The sequence below is a fragment of the Hipposideros armiger genome, unplaced genomic scaffold (genome assembly GCF_001890085.2).
Source record: "Hipposideros armiger isolate ML-2016 unplaced genomic scaffold, ASM189008v1 scaffold_520, whole genome shotgun sequence".
Classification (NCBI taxonomy): Eukaryota; Metazoa; Chordata; class Mammalia; order Chiroptera; family Hipposideridae; genus Hipposideros; species Hipposideros armiger.
Window position 1 is genome coordinate 203,175 of NW_017731870.1, and position 16,999 is coordinate 220,173.

A 16,999-nucleotide genomic window follows, 5' to 3' on the forward strand; every position below is an offset into this window, starting at 1 on the left:
AAACATTATAAATCACTCCATTTGTTAGGATTTCTTTAATCTTTCTCCATAATATTCTGTAGCTTTCAGCATAAGGGTTTTACATACTTTTTGCTAAATTTATTCTGGATACTTGATATTTTTGATGCTACTGTAAATAGTGCAGTTTTTAAATTTCATTTTTTATTTGTTATGGTATACAAAATATATCTCTGATTTTTATATCTTGGTCATTGTATGTGTGCAGTAACCTTGCTGAATTCATTTATTAACCCTAATCAGTTTGTAGATAATTTTGAATTTTCTATGTACACAATCATGTCATTTGCAAATAATGACTATTTTATTTCTTCCTTTCTAATCCTTATGATTTTTATTTCTTTTCCTTTTTTTTTGGCTTATTATGCTAGCTATGGCCTCCATTATAATATTGAATAATAGTGGTAATAATAAGCATCCATACCTTTTTTCCAACCTGAAGGAGTAAAAGTTTCAATATTTCAGTATTAAGTACAAAGATGGCATTGTAAATGTTCTTTATCAGAATAAAAGAAGTTCCCTTCTATTCACAGTTTAATGAGTCTTTTTTTATATCATGAATAGGAGCTCAATTTTTCAAAGGTGTTTTTCTGCATCTATTGAGATCTAAAGATTGCTCTGCCTTTTTCTATTAGTGTAATGAATTATACTGATTTTCAAACATTAAATTAACACCACTTGTTATGTATTATCCTTTGTTTGTATTGTTGAGTTCAATTTTCTAATTTTTTTTTTTAAGGGGAGGTGTATGTGTGTGGATTTTTTCAACCATGTTCATGGGAGAGATTGCTTTGTATTATTCCCTTTGTGTACTTGTTGGGTTTTGATATCAGGATTATTATGCTGATCTCATAAAGAGGGTTCCTCTTTTTTTATTCTCTGTTAGAGTTTATGAAAAATCATTGTTATTTCTCCCTTAATTTTTGGGAAGAATTCACCAAGGAAGCCATCTGCATCTAAGGTTTTCTTTGTGGGATGGTTGTTACAGCTTCAATTTCTTTAATACACATCAAACTATTCACACAGTTTATTTATCCTTCTGTCAGTTTTGCAAAGTTTTATATTTTGATAAATTTCTACATCTCATCCAAATGGCTGAAGTTCTTTATAAATTCTTTTATTATCTTCTTGAATACTATAGGGTCTTAAGTGGTATCTCCTTTGTTATTCCTGAAATCTATATTTCTCTATTTTATTGTCCACACTTACAATGGCTTTATCATTTTGTTAAACTTTTTAAAGATTTAACTTTTGGGGCTTTTTTGCTGATTTTATTTTATGTTTTTTACTGTATTGCTTTTTATTCTTATCTTTATTATTCCTTCCTTTATCATTTCTTTAAGTTTAATTTGCTGTTCTTTTCCAAGCTTTTTGAGAAGGAAGTGTAAATCACGATTCTTTTTTCTAATATATGCAATGAAGGTATAAATTTCCCTCTAACACTGTTTTAGCTACATCCTACAAATTGTGATATGGCTATTTTCATTATCATTCAGTTCAGAATATTTTTCTGATTTCCATCTTGATTTTTAGTTTAATCCTTAGGTTATTTATAAGAGTATTGTTCAATTTCTGGTCTACTGGAGACACTCTAGTTATGTTTTTATTGTTTATTTTTAACTTAATCTCATTGTTGTCAGAGGCCAGACTCTAAATGACTTCATTGTATTGAAATTTGTTGAAGTTTATGGTTTGTCATATGGTTATTTTGGTAAGTTTTCCATATACAGTTAAAAAGCATAGGAATCCTATTACTGTAAGGTACAGTGCTATGTCAATTAAGTAAAATTTGTTCACAGTATTGTTCAGATATTTTGTAAATTTATTGACTATTTTTGTCTGTTTGTTCAAGCTACTAAAAAGGATGTTTTCAAGTTTTCCACTCTTATTGTGGGTCTATTTCATCTTCTAATTCTGCTAATTTTTTGCCATATATTTTGAAGCTATGTGATTTTGTGCATACTGATTAGAATAGTGATATTTTCTCAAAGGAGTGATTTATTTAGTTCCATGAAATGTCCTCTTCATTTCTAGCTTTTTCCTTTTTCATATGTCTAGTATTTTTTCATTGTATTCTGGAGAGTAAATAAAAGAACCACAGAAATTTCAGTCTAAATGATGTTAAGCTCGTCTCCTCTGTTAAGCAGATAGAGTGAAGGACTGATCTTCTCAACAAATCAGGGACTGAACTGGGTTAGGCTTAATTATAGCTTTGGCAAATCTCAGTCTACCTCTGGTTCAATCCTGTTCCTAGGGCATGCCTCCCCCATGGTTTTCAACAAACAGGCTAATCAGTCTTTGACTTCTCAATATGGAATAATTACAGGAGATTCAGATCTGTCCTCAGAGGTTTACAGCTTACCTCTTTAACTCTCCCATCCCATAGAGTTCCAAATTTTGGCAAATATTTTAAGGGAGAAACAGGCTGTGTTTAAGGTCCCTCAAGTCTCCCGTTTTGTCACTCAGGCACCACATCAATGTCAAGGTCTCTATTGGTTTCTTTACCTTCTGCCCCAGCTTCTTGCTAAGGCCAAGCCTGAATTTTAGCCTCCAGTTGAGGCCATAATTGGTGAGTGCCCCCGGGTGAAAAGAGCTGTAAGTCTTCCACATCAACTCATGTGTTCTTAGACCCATGCTCCCAGCCAGTCTGTTTCCTAAGCACCACTAGACTGATGGAGATTTCACTTTGCCTCTCAGAAGCAACAGCCTAGTTCTTTAACTTTCAGTGCAAACTCATAATTCAGTAAGTATCTTATGAGGACAATCTCCAATTTGTCTCTCATATTAGTCAGGGTCTTAGAGAAACAGAAGTGATAGGAGACACAGATCTGTGAGCTGGAGACCCAGGAAAGCCAGTGGTATAATTCAGCCTGAGTCTGAAAGCCTGAGAGCCAGGAGTGTCAAGGTCCAAGGGCAGGGGAAGACGGATGTCTCAGTTCGAGCAAAGTCACCCTTCCTCTGCCTTTTTGCTCTATTCAGGCCAACAGCTCGGATGTTGCCCACCCACACTGGTGAGGGTGAATCTTTACTCTGTCTACTGATTCCAATGCTAACCTCTTCTGGGCATACCCTCACAGACACACCCAGAAATAATGTTTTAGCAGCTATCTGGGCATCTCTTAGCTCAGTCAAGCTGACACATAAAATTAACCATCACATCACCATAGTCCCATGGAACCACTGCAAACTCCACTGGCTTCTCTATCCTCCAGCAGACCTCTTCCTGGCCAACCCCCAATCCTAGCCCACAATGAGAATCAGTGAGTATTACCCACAGGGCTGGGAACAGTCCTAAAATATTCTCCCATTCTAGAATTTTCATCTAGCTATTCATCTTTGTTTCTACAGTTGTCTGATGTCTTTAAAATGTGATTTATTTTCATCATTTATCCAGCTGTGTCTAGATGTTAGCAGCAGCAGCAGCAATGCCCCGCCGTGACCTATTCCATCCTACTTGAAAATGGAAGTTAAGACATTACATTAACAACCTGTACCGTGATGCTATGTACTGTGCTCACCTGCAAGGCCAGGTTTTAAACCTGGTTGCTTGTTGTTTTCATACATTTTCAACATAAAATTGGGGATTCCCGCTATAGTCTTTCCTTGGTCTGAGCATGTACCTCCTCTTAACGCAGAGTAATACACCCCACGGGGCATATTCACCATTTCCTGCTTCACAAGCGATGTAAAAAATTCCTCCAAAGCTGAAAGAGATAAAAGATCAAAAGTAAATACAGTATACTAGAAGAGAAACATTCTAGTGTGTGTGTGTGTGTGTGTATGTGTGTGTACATAAAACAAAGGAACTTCAGGCCAAACTTTACCAAGTAAAAAGAGACCTCTTGATTCTCATCCCTTTTTTAGTCTTCCCCAAGTCAGAACTTGGCACCTAGTTATTCAAGCTTAAAAACTTAGTCATTCTTAACTTTTCTCTTTCCTACACTGCTTATATGTGCTCCAATAGCAACTCCTTCTAGATCCACCTTCAAAAATATATCCCAAATCCATCCATTTCTCCCCATTTTCATTTCTTGCTCAGTCATTATCTCTTCTCTTCCTCATCTGGACTAATTTAAAAACTAACTTCGTGTCTTCTCCTCATGATGCCCCCTATAAACCATCCTTTACCCAAAGCCAGAATTTTATGACATTCTTAGCTCTAACATCTTCCAGTAGATTTTCACTGTACGTAGAATAACATCAAAACCTCTGACAATGATTAAGGCTTTCCGAGATCTAGCCCCGACCCCCTCTGACTTCATCTCTAACCATCCGCCCTCCTTCCCAGCTGCTACGTTGAAGGCACTCTTCCACGTGGCCTCTTTTCCATTCTTCAGCAACATGAAGTTCATGTCCAAGTCCTGGCCACAGCACTGGCTATTCCTTCCACCTGGAACACACTAGTCCCCGATTCCTGTTTGACTGACTCCTTCTTGTCGTTTAGGTATTTTTAGAGAGGCCTTTTATGACTGTCCATCATTCTGTAGCAATAGCAGTATAAGCATTAAAAACCAAAGTATTAGCTCATTATTTATTTGCTGTGTTTCTTCTAATTGCCCGAGGTCTTTATAGCTTGACATTTTTACTTATAAGGCAACACAGAAATGTGGGATCAGAAGACAATAGGATACCCAAATATAGGATTATATTCAAGTGTTATTTTCTGAAGGACCACTAGAGGTTGCCCAATACAGAAACAAGAACACCAAAAAACAGTAAAACTAAACAAATCATATGGAAAACAAAAAAAAGGAAGCCACTGCATGTGTCTCTTATTATAGGAACAAAAAGCAAGGATCCACTTAACTAAACTGGAATTTCATTCTTAAATATCAGATCTAAAAGTCCCCTTTAAATGACTCTGGTTCAATTAAAGGCAGTAGGTGCTCACTGGAGCATCTATTATGTGCCCAGTTCTGTCATTCCTAGATAGACACTTCCTAGATGCAACCGCACTTCTCCATTCAAAGCCTGGAGAACACTTGTGCTGGAGGCTTTCCGTTTACCCCTGCAGATTCTCTCTCTACCCTGTCAACCCTGCTCTGTGCCCTGGAACAATAACATTTAACAGCTGTACAACAGGCTCCCTTGTCCTCTGGCTTCATCCAGTGGACACTAGCAGGAGTCCAGAGGATGAAATAGAGTGAGGTCAGGGCATGTATTCCCCAGACACTCACCTGCAGGATTGCCACAGGTTGCCTGCATCCCTCTTAGGGAGGCCCTGGCTCCCCTCTGGCAGCCCTGTTTGTGACACAGATGCCCTTTCTATTCTCCTAACCGCCACCTCCCCTTACCTCTTTAGACAGAGGAACATTAACTACTCTGAGATGACCCAGTTTTGCTTGTAATTTCCTTTCACCTTGACAACATAACTGCAAATAGCCCCTTTGTTACACTCTCAATATATGGACCTGAATGTGCCTTTCCTGTCCAGGTCCTAATCAATACACCCTTTAAATCAAAGAGATGAGGAACATCCAGTTGCAGGCCATACACCTCAATACCTGCATTCGTGTGCATATGTATGACTACTTCAAGCTGAGAATGAGTTCAGACTTTTCAGAATGTAGCTAGAAACCTCAGTGAGGATAGAGGAGCTATGATGAGAGAAGGTAATTTCATACTTTCTCAGAAGGGATCCTATTCTGGCAAAAGCTGATACATGTCAAGAGATAAGTACCCATCTGCACATAGCCTGGAAATGTGTCTACTTATCAAGCTCTTCAGAGAACTCAGGATTCTCAAATAACTCCAGCCCTGAGAATGGTTTAAATGAGGGTAAGATACCGGGAGTGCCACTGATTCTGTGGAGCACCATCTTCCCACAGCCACTCAGTTGGCAACTAGGACTTTGCCCTCTGTCTGGGAGCCTTGCCCTAGTCTTCATGGAACCAGGTGAGAATTTGAGAACAGCTGAAAATATGCAGAACACAGTGTCAGATATAAATTTCTAAAACAACCCTAATGTCGTTCAACAGGTGAGTGGATAAACAAATGGTAGGTAGTACATCCTACAATGGAATACTACTCAGCAATAAAAAAACCCCACAATTCATATAGGCAACCTTTTGGATGGATTCCAAGACATTATGCTGAGTAGAAAAAAAAAAAAAAAAAGGTAACCCAAAAGGTTATGTACTGTATGAAAAAACAAAAACAAAAACTGGTAACATCGAATGAGGTTATAGTTGATAGTATTGTACCAATGTGAGTTTCCTGGCTTTAATAATGAACTAAGGCTACGTGAGATGTTACTTATGGGAGCAGCAGGGTAAGAGAACATGGAAACTCTCTAAACTGATTTTGTGACATCTTGTAAGTCTAACGTTATTTCAGAATTGAAAGAAAAATTTTAAATCAATACCAGTCACACCTCTTTTAAAAATTATGCAGATTACTGGATTTGCTTGGCAGCTGCTTCTGTGTTTACCTGAAAGGAAATAAGAGGCGCAAAGGGCCAGGATGCACTTAGATTCAGTGCAACCGGGTTTCTGCCTCCTGTCCCTAGAGACCTGATATGTATCACCCACCCTGGGCCTTCCAGGGTGTACATTCTGAAGGCTGGTCCTTTCTCCTGCTTTGTTTCTGAGTTCTCCAGGAATCCCTGGGAAAGTGAGGCATGAAGAACGAAGAACTTTGCCCATGGTGACATGGCTAGCCAGACACAGAGAGCATCTACACCACCCACCTGATTATTGAGTTTTCTCACACAGATACCGTTGTTGCACTCACTGCACTCCCCCACTCCTCCTTTCTCAAGGAGAGGTGCTAACAACCATCAAGTACAAGCCAGGTAGAGGAGCCGGGTACTGGCCACTACAGCACCGCACAGATCAGGAGGACAGAAACAACAGCATACCTTGGCAACAAATATCTTCCCCCTTCTCCTTCTTCTCAAACCACAAGCGTGGGTGAGGGATCCATGTAGGTAGAAGGGAACGACGTCATTTAAAAAGCTCAAGGGGCCTTTTAATTCTAAGGCTATTTTAGGATACAGGAGGAACGTTAGTAACCAAAGGCTTTTTCCTTCCTCAGACTCACTATTAACTGCAGGAGAGGTCCTAGACTCTGAAGAACCTTGAGGTGGGAAGTGGGTTAGAACTGAAGAGAGGAACAGGGAACATGTCTTTGAGGCTTGTTCTGGATGTCAGGAATAAAGAAAAGGTGAACTCTAAGCTGTACACATTTAGTTTTCTCTAACGAAAGGAGGTGGGGAATTGGGCCAGGGGCTTTGTCTGAAAATAAATAACATATTCGGCTGAAATCCTCAGGAATCTCCATGTGGGATGAAACCAAGGAAAAATCTTCCATACTTACAGGCTAATGGGATTATGACTGAAAAGTGTTTATTGAACTTACTTTTCAGAAATTAAATTTTTTTTAAAGTTAAAGTTTATTGGGGTGACAACTGTTAGTAAAGTTACATAGGTTTCAGGCAGAAAAACAGACACATAGACCAATGGAATAGAATTGAGAATCCAGAAATAAACCCATATAAATATGGACAGATAATTTTCGACAAAAAAGCCAAAAACATACAATGGAGAAAAGGCAGCCTCTTTAATAGATGGTGCTGGAAGAATTGGAAAGCCATATGCAAAAAAATGAAACTAGATTGCTATCTGTCATTGTGTACCAAAATTAACTCAAAATGGATCAAAGACCTAAACATAAGACCTGAAACAATAAATTGCATAGAAGAAAACATAGGTACTAAACTTATGAACCTTGGGTTCAAAGAGGATTTTATGAATTTGACTTCAAAGGCAAGGGAAGTAAAAGCTAAAATAAAGGAATGGGACTATATCAAACTAAAAAGCTTATGCACCGCAAAAGAAACCATCGACAAAATAAAGAGGCAGACAACTGAATGGGAGAAGATTTTTGCAAACAACACCTCCAATAAGGGGCTAATATCCAAAATATATAAGGAACTCATTCAACTCAAGAGCAAAAAAAACAAACAATCCAATTGAAAAATGGGCAGAGGACCTGAACAGACATTTCTCCAAAGAGGACATACAGATGGCCAATAGACATATGAAAAGATGCTCAACATCACTAATCATCAGAGAAGTGCAAATAAAATCCACAATGAGATATCACCTCACACCAGTTAAATGGCTATCATCAACAAGACAAATAATAACAAGTGTTGGAGAGGCTGTGGAGAAAAAGGAACCCTTATACCCTGCGGGTGGGAATGCAAACTGGTGCAGTCACTATGGAAGGCAGTGTGGAGGTTCCTTAAAAAATTAAAAGTAGAATTACATATGACCCAGCAATTCCTCTCCTGGGTATCTACCCAAAAAATCTGAAAACATTTATCCGTAAAGATATATGTGCTCCGATGTTCAGAAATTAAATTTTCATATCCCTGAACATTCAAGGTAGAAGAATTGGGACAGAACAGGTAATAGATGCCTGCTCAGCAAAATGTTGGCTAATACTGAATTAGAATAATTAGATATAATTAGAGTAATTTTTTAAATGCCAAGTCCTATAAACTTTATGTCAAAACTGAATGACCATACAGTTTGACCTACTTTTAAAAGGTATTAATTTATAGTTCTTGAAATATTGGTACCATTTTTGGGGTAACACTAAAGAAAGAATAAATTTATAATGATGAAACTACCCAGTAAATCTTGAAAGGAAATTCTGATGATCTTCTCAGTTAGCTTATATAATAATGAACCATTATTTGAATCGTGACTTAAAGTCCCACTGCAAATGTGTCTTGCAGAATAAATTTAGCATTTGAAATGTATTTTTAATTTTCAGTCAAAATGGTTGTTTAGTTTCCAGTTCAATTTCACTTGAGTCTAACATATTCAGTATGTTTTGAATATCAAACAACCTCAAGCATTCCCTATAGAACAGATGGATATATTTTGCATTTCAGATAGAAAATAAGTATGTAAGATTAAAGTAAGCTATAATATGTACACATCACAAGAGAACACAATTAATCAGATAGGTAAAATCAGTGAAAAAAGCTAGTTGCCCTACCACTAAATAAGAGTTACCTGGTAAAACCAAAGGTGCAGTGAGTGACAATAGTTTGAGATAGCAAGAGCCAGAAACCGAAAGATCCACATCCTTTTCCTCATCATCTTCATCTTCATCTCGCTCAGCAGGCATGTAGGTTTCTGGTCTTATCTAAAATGACAGAGAAGGCAATACTAAAACATTATGTAAAATCTTTTCTTTGTCCTTTTTATGTCAAGATTTAAAAACTGAGTTAGACTCTTTGCTCTATAACATCAAAAGACCATTAAAAATTACTTTTTAAAAATCTGTTTATTTTCAGATTAACTAGATGTTAACCTCTAACCATCTTATTAGATACAATCCCAGGTCCATGTAAAGAACTAACGATAACGTAGCAAGAAAATCACCATAAGTCAATATAAGCAATGATTACTATAGAAAACTAATAAAATTTTACACCATCCGACAATAAAATGCAAACACTGACACATTCAATATACTGAACTTCCATGGCTTATAATTAAATATTTGCCTTGTCTGAATACATTTTTTTTCTTTTTTAATTTGTGATTCCAGCCACATGACTATGACAAAGCTTAAAATCTTCCAGTATCATATATAGACAAGATCAGGAAAGGACAGAAGACAGAATGCTTTAGTTGATTTTTTTTTTTTTAGACTTGGCAGTTTGTTGCTATAGAATATAAAAACACTAAAATCTGTAATTAATTGGTAGCTTTACTTTATTGTGTATGATTTGCAATTTTAAGATTTTTATGGTTGCTCTGTGATTAGTTAGGTTTGTTTGAACCAAAAATAAAAAATGTTAAAAGATCGATGCGGGGAGGCGGGTTGTTACTTTATGAGGGATGAAAAGGATAGCTATTGCATTGTTTTGTACACCTGAAACTAATAATAAAAAATTAAAAATTAAAAAAAAGTAAAAATATTATCATTATTGTAGTTTCTACAAGATATAAATAATGTCAAGCAATTACTTAATTTTTTAATACGTTCAATGACACACTGTCATAATGCCCACGTGGAGATATTAAGCATTAGGGAGGAAATCTAAATATATAAAAGTGGTCGCTATAACCATAAAGTGCCAGAACCCAGTCATTACCATTAGCCTGTCTCCCAGAGTTATTTTTAGAAATAATTAACAATTCCTGCAGACTGCCTTCTTCATAGGTCCCCAAAGAACTGTTCCATTTAGGAACTGCACTGAGTCAGGATTCTTGCAGGGGAATTTAAAAAAAAAAGAGGAAATGCTTCTCTTAAGTATAATAACCTCAACTCCAATGAAGCCTTTCAACCATAACTAGTGTTCTCTTCCATAGTGAAGGAGTGAAGGCAACCTGTCTACCTGAGCACTTTCTAAGACAAGATTTAATTCTGATTCAATCAATATTGAGTACCTAATTCTCAGAGGACCGAGTCAGCCATAATTACAGAGATAAAAATACTGTATGATCCACATTGGGCATGATGGCATTTGTTGGCATCAGTGCATACCAGAGAAACCCTGGCATGTTTGCACACCTTCTGGTTCTGACAAGCAGGGTCTCTGGTCTGCATACACACTTGGAAGTTTCCAGGTTTAATATCGTCAGGAATTATCTTAGAGATGCTAACCAGTCCTAGTTGCCTAAAATGTCCCCCAAAGAAGTTGGTTCTGGTCCATCTGCTTTGCTTCCTGACTTTTTACACATCACAGCACAAATTGAAAATAATATTTGAACAGCATACTGGGCAAACAGACAACAATGCCTACAGCTGGAGACTATATCGGTCACACCAGTTACTGCACCAGCTCATCAGAGCACTGGGAGCTTTGATATATGAGTATATCATATTCACAATTGATAGGAGACCTGGGGAAGTGGAAGGCAGAGGTAAATACTTAAGCTAATATGAAAACTCAGAGAGATGGTGAGGGTGTGGAGAGATCAGAACCCTCACACACTGCAGGTGGGAATGTAAAATGCTGCAGCCCCTTTGGAAAGCAGTTTGTCAGTTTTTTAAAAAGTCAAACACAGTTATATGCCCCCAGCAATCCCACTCCTAGGTGTATAAACAAGAGAAATGAAAATATACAGTCACATAAAAACTTGCACACAAATGTTCATGAATGTGAATGCATTATGTATAATAGCAAAAAAAAAGAAAAAAGAGAAAGCAGCTCAAACACCCATCAACTGATGAATACAAAAAACAAAATGTGGCCTATCTATATAATGGAATATTATTCTGTCACAAAAAGGTATGATGTAAAGATACATGCTGTATGTGAATGAACTGTAAAAACATTATTCTAAGTGAAATAATCCAGTCACAAAAGACCACATACTATATGATTTCATTATAGGAAAGGATCAGGCCAGGCAAATTTATAGAGACAGAAAGTAGATTAATGGTTGCTTAGGGCTCGGGGAGGGGAAAGGGGTAATGGGAATTGACTGCTAATAAAATGTTCTAAAATTAGATTGTGGTTGCTCTGTGATTAGTTGCACAATTCTTTGAATATATTAAAACCACTGAATTGTATGCTTCAGATGGGTAACTTATATCCCAGTAAGGCTGTTTAAAAAGAAAGGAAGGAGAGAGGGAGGAGGGAAAGGAAGGAGGAAGGAAGGATATAAGAAAGAGGGGAAATGGAAAGGGGAGAGGAGAGGGGGGTCAGAGGCGTTAGCAGCACAAGGGGAAGAATAAGAAGGGGAAGTGGAAGCCACCACCACCTTCAGGGGGACCGTAACTGGTGAATGATCTATGCCGAGTGACCACATGTTTCTAATTCCAGAATTATTTAGTATGAAAGGAATATACAATCTTTTTTTTTTGCACACGTTTTAGCCTATCCAGTCTTTCTGCTCATTCAACCTAAATTACTTAAAATGAGTCACAGTACCCAGCCATCAGTATTTCTGAGAGCCACTACGCAAGACCTACTAGGTTGGGGATTAAAAAAAGAATTAATCTACTCATCCATCTTAACTTGTCCAATTTCACATTCACAAAGCTGAATGCCTATGTTAATTTATCTGCTATATTGTAAACAGCATATGCCTGCATCTTACATTATGCATATATTTAACAAAAAAACTACAGGTATACTGTAATTTAAGTGTAGATGACACACTTGGCCTGCTTATAATGGTATGATTACTCCTTCAATTCTGTTTCTTCAAGGTGAGTTGATTCTCCTGAACTAAAATTAGCACTTATTGTTAGCCCTTGGTTCCATTACTTTTCCATCCTCCTCTGCTCATCTCTTAAAGAATTATTTGTTCCAGCTTCCTTATGCTAGCTCTAGTGTTTTCCCTTGGTTTGTGTGCAGCAACTGAATACGATCAATGTGGGTACAATTAAGAAAAATCAAGAGACGTCATATGAAAAAACACACGTTAAAATTATATGATTTTGGAAATTATATTACATTAGTTGCTAAAACACCCAGGAAAACCATACATATATTTAAACCACTCACACCTGCATGTACACATACAACTATAACCTTCCAATTATAGCTATGCTTTATTGAAGAAATTTAAATGGAGAGCCAAATATAAAATGATAAATTGCTTTTAAAATCTGCTTCAAATTGAATATTGGAAAGTTTATCCTACAAAATGACTCACTCTGGGTTCTGAAACAGATAACCTTTCAACCACCTTTGTGTGTGTGTAACCCATGAAAATCCAGGACTTTGTGCATAAAGAGGATTTTATTTGGAACATGTCAAGTATCTGCATACATTCATTTAAAAAGAGAAACAGCTTCTGATCAATGCACTGACATTCACTTAAGTCAAAGCCGAACAGGTTACACCATATTAATACCAACTCAGCATGCATAATGAGTTCTTTCATATTACTCACTTCTAAAATTAACTCCAGAAATCAACAACACCATTTATCTTAAGATCTCTATAATAAAAAGTTTAATTTTCATACAGCTGAATGTTTCTTAATGAACCCAAGTCAGAGAGGAGAGTCAATTTTCTATCTAAATATTTATCCATTACTGATTGTTTTATCAGAAAAACAATTCTCTACAGCTTTTTGTTTGTTCATGTTTGCACTAAAGAAAGCAGAGGAGAAGGACAAATAGTTAAAAAGCACAAAGAAAAACAAACCAAAAGGGAGAAAGCATTCATGTCTATTTTTTAACATTTGAATCAACAAGTCCACATAGGAGCCCCCCCCATTTTTTTGACCAACTTTAGATTTGCGTGTTTCAAGTGATTAACAACGATATTTTCACAAACCAATAAAGCATGCATTCATCCAAAATTCCCAGCTCATAAAATGGCCTAGCACTTAGTATATGTCCAATAAATAATTATTAAACCAATGCAAGTCGCCAAATCCCTAACTCACAGGGTGTCTCATTCAGCTCTACTAGTCAATGATGTTTTCTAACCTACCTTAGAAGTAATGTCTTATTCAACCCTAAACCTTTTTTCTGATGTCTGCCACTCCTCTAACACCTTTTGTTCTACCAGCCTCTTAGTTTTCAACAAGTTTCACAGTTTTAAATTGATGCATCAAACAAGAAATCCTTCTTTACTAAATTCAAAGAAGGGTAGCGCTTACAAAAATAGCTGAATTATAATCCCCAAAAGGAGTCACGTTGTTAAGGATGCATTATATCTTTTTTTTTTAATTCTACTTGGAATTCATACTGTGCCATTTAGAAGATTATTTCACAAGTTTCCACAAGCAGAAAGAGAGAATGTGGATGTACTTTCATCTGGAAAGGTATAGGTAACCTTCAATTTTGTGAGTACATGAAATTACCCTTGGTGCAAAGCGAGTAATCTCTGACAACAGAGAATCTTAGTTTTTATATTATATATTGGGTTGTCAGAAAAGTCATGATGCATTTTTGTAATGAAATACATAGAAAAAATACGTCATGACTTTTCCAACAACCCAATAAGTCCTTATCTGGCAGGGACTTCTGAAACAACTAAAAATAAGCTTTCCTAGAAAATGAGCCTGTTTCACATCACTGTCATCATCTACAAACAGAGGTGGGGAGCTGACTCGGTTGTCTCCTTAGCTTTGGGGACTTGTTTGGGATATGAACACACACTGACCACTCTCTGGACTTTTAGTCCTTAGGTGTTCCAACAGCCAAACTGAAAACCAGTAATCAGCACTAAGGAGAAGAACGCATGGTGCAGCCTTGGAAGCAATGATTCTCCATGAGGAGGTAGGTCTTCCACATCAAAAAACCGGCATCCGAGGCAGACTCTTTTCAAACCACTTACGTTCCCTCATCTTAACCCCAGTTGAGAATATCCACAATAGTGAACCATTGTTACTTTCGGGAGTGAGTCATATCTCAGAAGGGGGTCAGGGCAGAAGAAAAGGTTGAAAAACATGGCTAAAGAAGGATAAGTCTTAGAGATTTCCTTTACAGCTCTTCACACCCTGATGGTGAAAAGCCAAGCATGCCCAGAAGCCTCAACTCTAAGTACGTCACTCACCTTTATGTCGGAAGGTATAAAGAAATAATTATGGCTATGGCTACTCGGGGATCAGAAATTATAGAAGAGTTAAACAAAGAAAATATCTAATATTCGAGTATAGCACTTATCTGAGTGTAAACTCTAACAAATACAATCAGAAACTGGATATAACCCTAAAGTAGGAAAAATTATAAACATGTCAATATTTAAACAGGTAGAGAGACTAAATAAATAGTCAATACTATGTAAAAGTTATAATAAAAGTTATTATTCCAGCTGGAATAGTACAGGAATAATAGCTAAAAATAAAGGTAGTTGTGCTGTGATCTATATAAGCAATTGCTTATTAAAAGTAATAATAATAAAAGATATCTTCCCAGATGTTGCAGCTAATCTATTGGTAGGAGTTTACACACCAAATTTACATGTAGTTCTTTTTTGTTTGTTTTTTTTCTTACCTTTTTCTTTCTTTTCTTTTTCTTTAAGAAGCTATGGGTATTGCTAGTCACTACGGTGCAGTCTGAAGTCCCATATTTTTTTATGAGTCATAGGCTCATAAAATTTCTTTTTCTTAAGGCTTCCCATTTGCGATAACTGTATGGCAAGCCCGCCAATCTGTCATTGAGTCCTCAGTAACACAGGAAATCCTGTGTTACTGAGGATTTGGTTTAATAAGAAGAGCCTATCCTTCAGTCCTGCTTATGGGTGGCTCCCGTTCAATTCAATAAACAGAAGTTTGCCTGGTTCTTACTGGTATCTAATCTCCATATAAACTCAATCTAGAAGAAAAAGTCAACACATTTTAATGCCTGAAGACCCCAAGAAACTCATACCAAAACTTCTTGCCATTTGACCTCAAGGACAGATTCTGGGTAATGTGACACATAACTTCTTCTCACAGAATGTCTGCCTTCCATGCTTAGGCATTCAGTAAAAGTTTGTATACATTTCAGCGCATTTAAATTAGTAGTAACACTAAATGTGAAATCAAGACACTTAACTCCAGAACATAACCTAATAATTTGAAGCTGGTTATATTAAGTAGATACTAGAAAAGGCTGTATGTTTTTAGTTTAGCGTAAATACTAAGATAATGTCACACTATGTGTTAACCCTTAAATGACAGTGATACTTTCCTCATTTCCAAGTTCTCCGGGGCTAACCTACATGTCATTTTACACTAAACTGTTAAGGAGCAGATCTTTTCACATGGCATCTCAATGCTGTGTCACAAACAAAATTCTCTGGCTACACAGGTAGCATAAGCCCTAGTCAGTGCAGGCCATGCTTGGATTTAAGTCCAAGATGGCGCACTAACTTGGCAATATGGTTCCCACAGTGTCACACATCTTCTGGAGTAAGCCATGGGCACAGGCATGCAGCCATACACCCAGTCACCTTAAGGAGGCTCCATTGGCACCATAGGGGTCTTCCATCTGCTTCAAAACTATTTTAAATTTATTACCTGTGACGTCTAAGACCACTATAGTCTTTTACAGATTAAACAGATAATATAAAGTCTTATCTTTTATGGAGAACATATCTACAGTTATAGCCACATCCATCAGGTACGAATCTCCTAAGAGGAGGGGATACAAATAAAGTAAAACCCAGCAGTAAAAAGGGATCAGTGAGAAAGCAGAAAGGCCTACCTGTTCAGGTAGATGAAGAATGGTGTGCTCTCCGGCACTGAAGTGTGAGAGAGATTTATATGCAGCACTTGCTACAACTGGGTCCTAGATAGGGTACAAGTAAAACAAACAAAAGAAACAACACATATTAAAAATCAACTCTGGAAGAAGAATATCTTCCCTCACCGACCTCAAAGTTCTATTGTCAGAACTTTAAAAAATAGTATTCGAGCCTTGCTTAATCTGTTCTAATTAAAAATATAGAGAAAACAGCATTGGGCAGAGGAGATCAGAAGCACTAAATTTTTATCCTCGTTTGGACATTAAACATAAAGTAGCTCATAATCGCTCAGGCCCCATGAGGTAGTATGGCTTAGTGGACGGTGTATAATGGTTTCAGTCTGATAGGCCTGGAACTGGATTTGGATGTTCCAGGTATTAACAGGGAAAGTTAGCTTTTGGAATCTAAGCTCTTTCACGCATGAGTCAGGTATAACATCACCGACATCCTCTTCTCTATACTCCTTGATTGGAAACTACATCTAAAAAATGGACAGCACTTTTGTTTGTTTGATATACTTGTCGGTGGGGGGAGGGACAAAGCTGGAAAGACGAAGGACCATTAAAAATGAGACAATGGCAACAGTCTCTCTTCAAATATCAGCTTCACAAAGTAGTAAGTGTACTTCATGGTGAAAATGTATCAACAAGCGTTAAGCTGAGGATAATATTTAAAACCTGAATTTATTAATAGTCATAATTCTTTCAAAATCAAGAAGCCATCAGACCAGCCGAGAGGCGCGTTGGTTAAGAACTGGCTTGGGATGTCAGAGGGCCCTGGTTCGGATCCCACATATGAGGGCCAGTGACACTGCCC

At 37.1% G+C, this 16,999-nt stretch overlaps 1 protein-coding gene across 1 annotated transcript in view; it reads right to left on the bottom strand.

Moving 5' to 3' along the window:
- The window catches only part of FOCAD (focadhesin), a 302,193-nt gene that overhangs the window by 102,430 nt on the left and 182,764 nt on the right, over positions 1 to 16,999 (bottom strand). The window contains exons 18-20 of the mRNA XM_019668206.1: positions 16,144 to 16,227; positions 9,048 to 9,180; positions 3,537 to 3,722 (exon numbers count right to left, since the gene is read on the bottom strand). Coding sequence (XP_019523751.1) covers positions 3,537 to 3,722; positions 9,048 to 9,180; positions 16,144 to 16,227 — 403 coding nt within the window. The remainder of the gene's footprint in view (positions 1 to 3,536; positions 3,723 to 9,047; positions 9,181 to 16,143; positions 16,228 to 16,999) is intronic.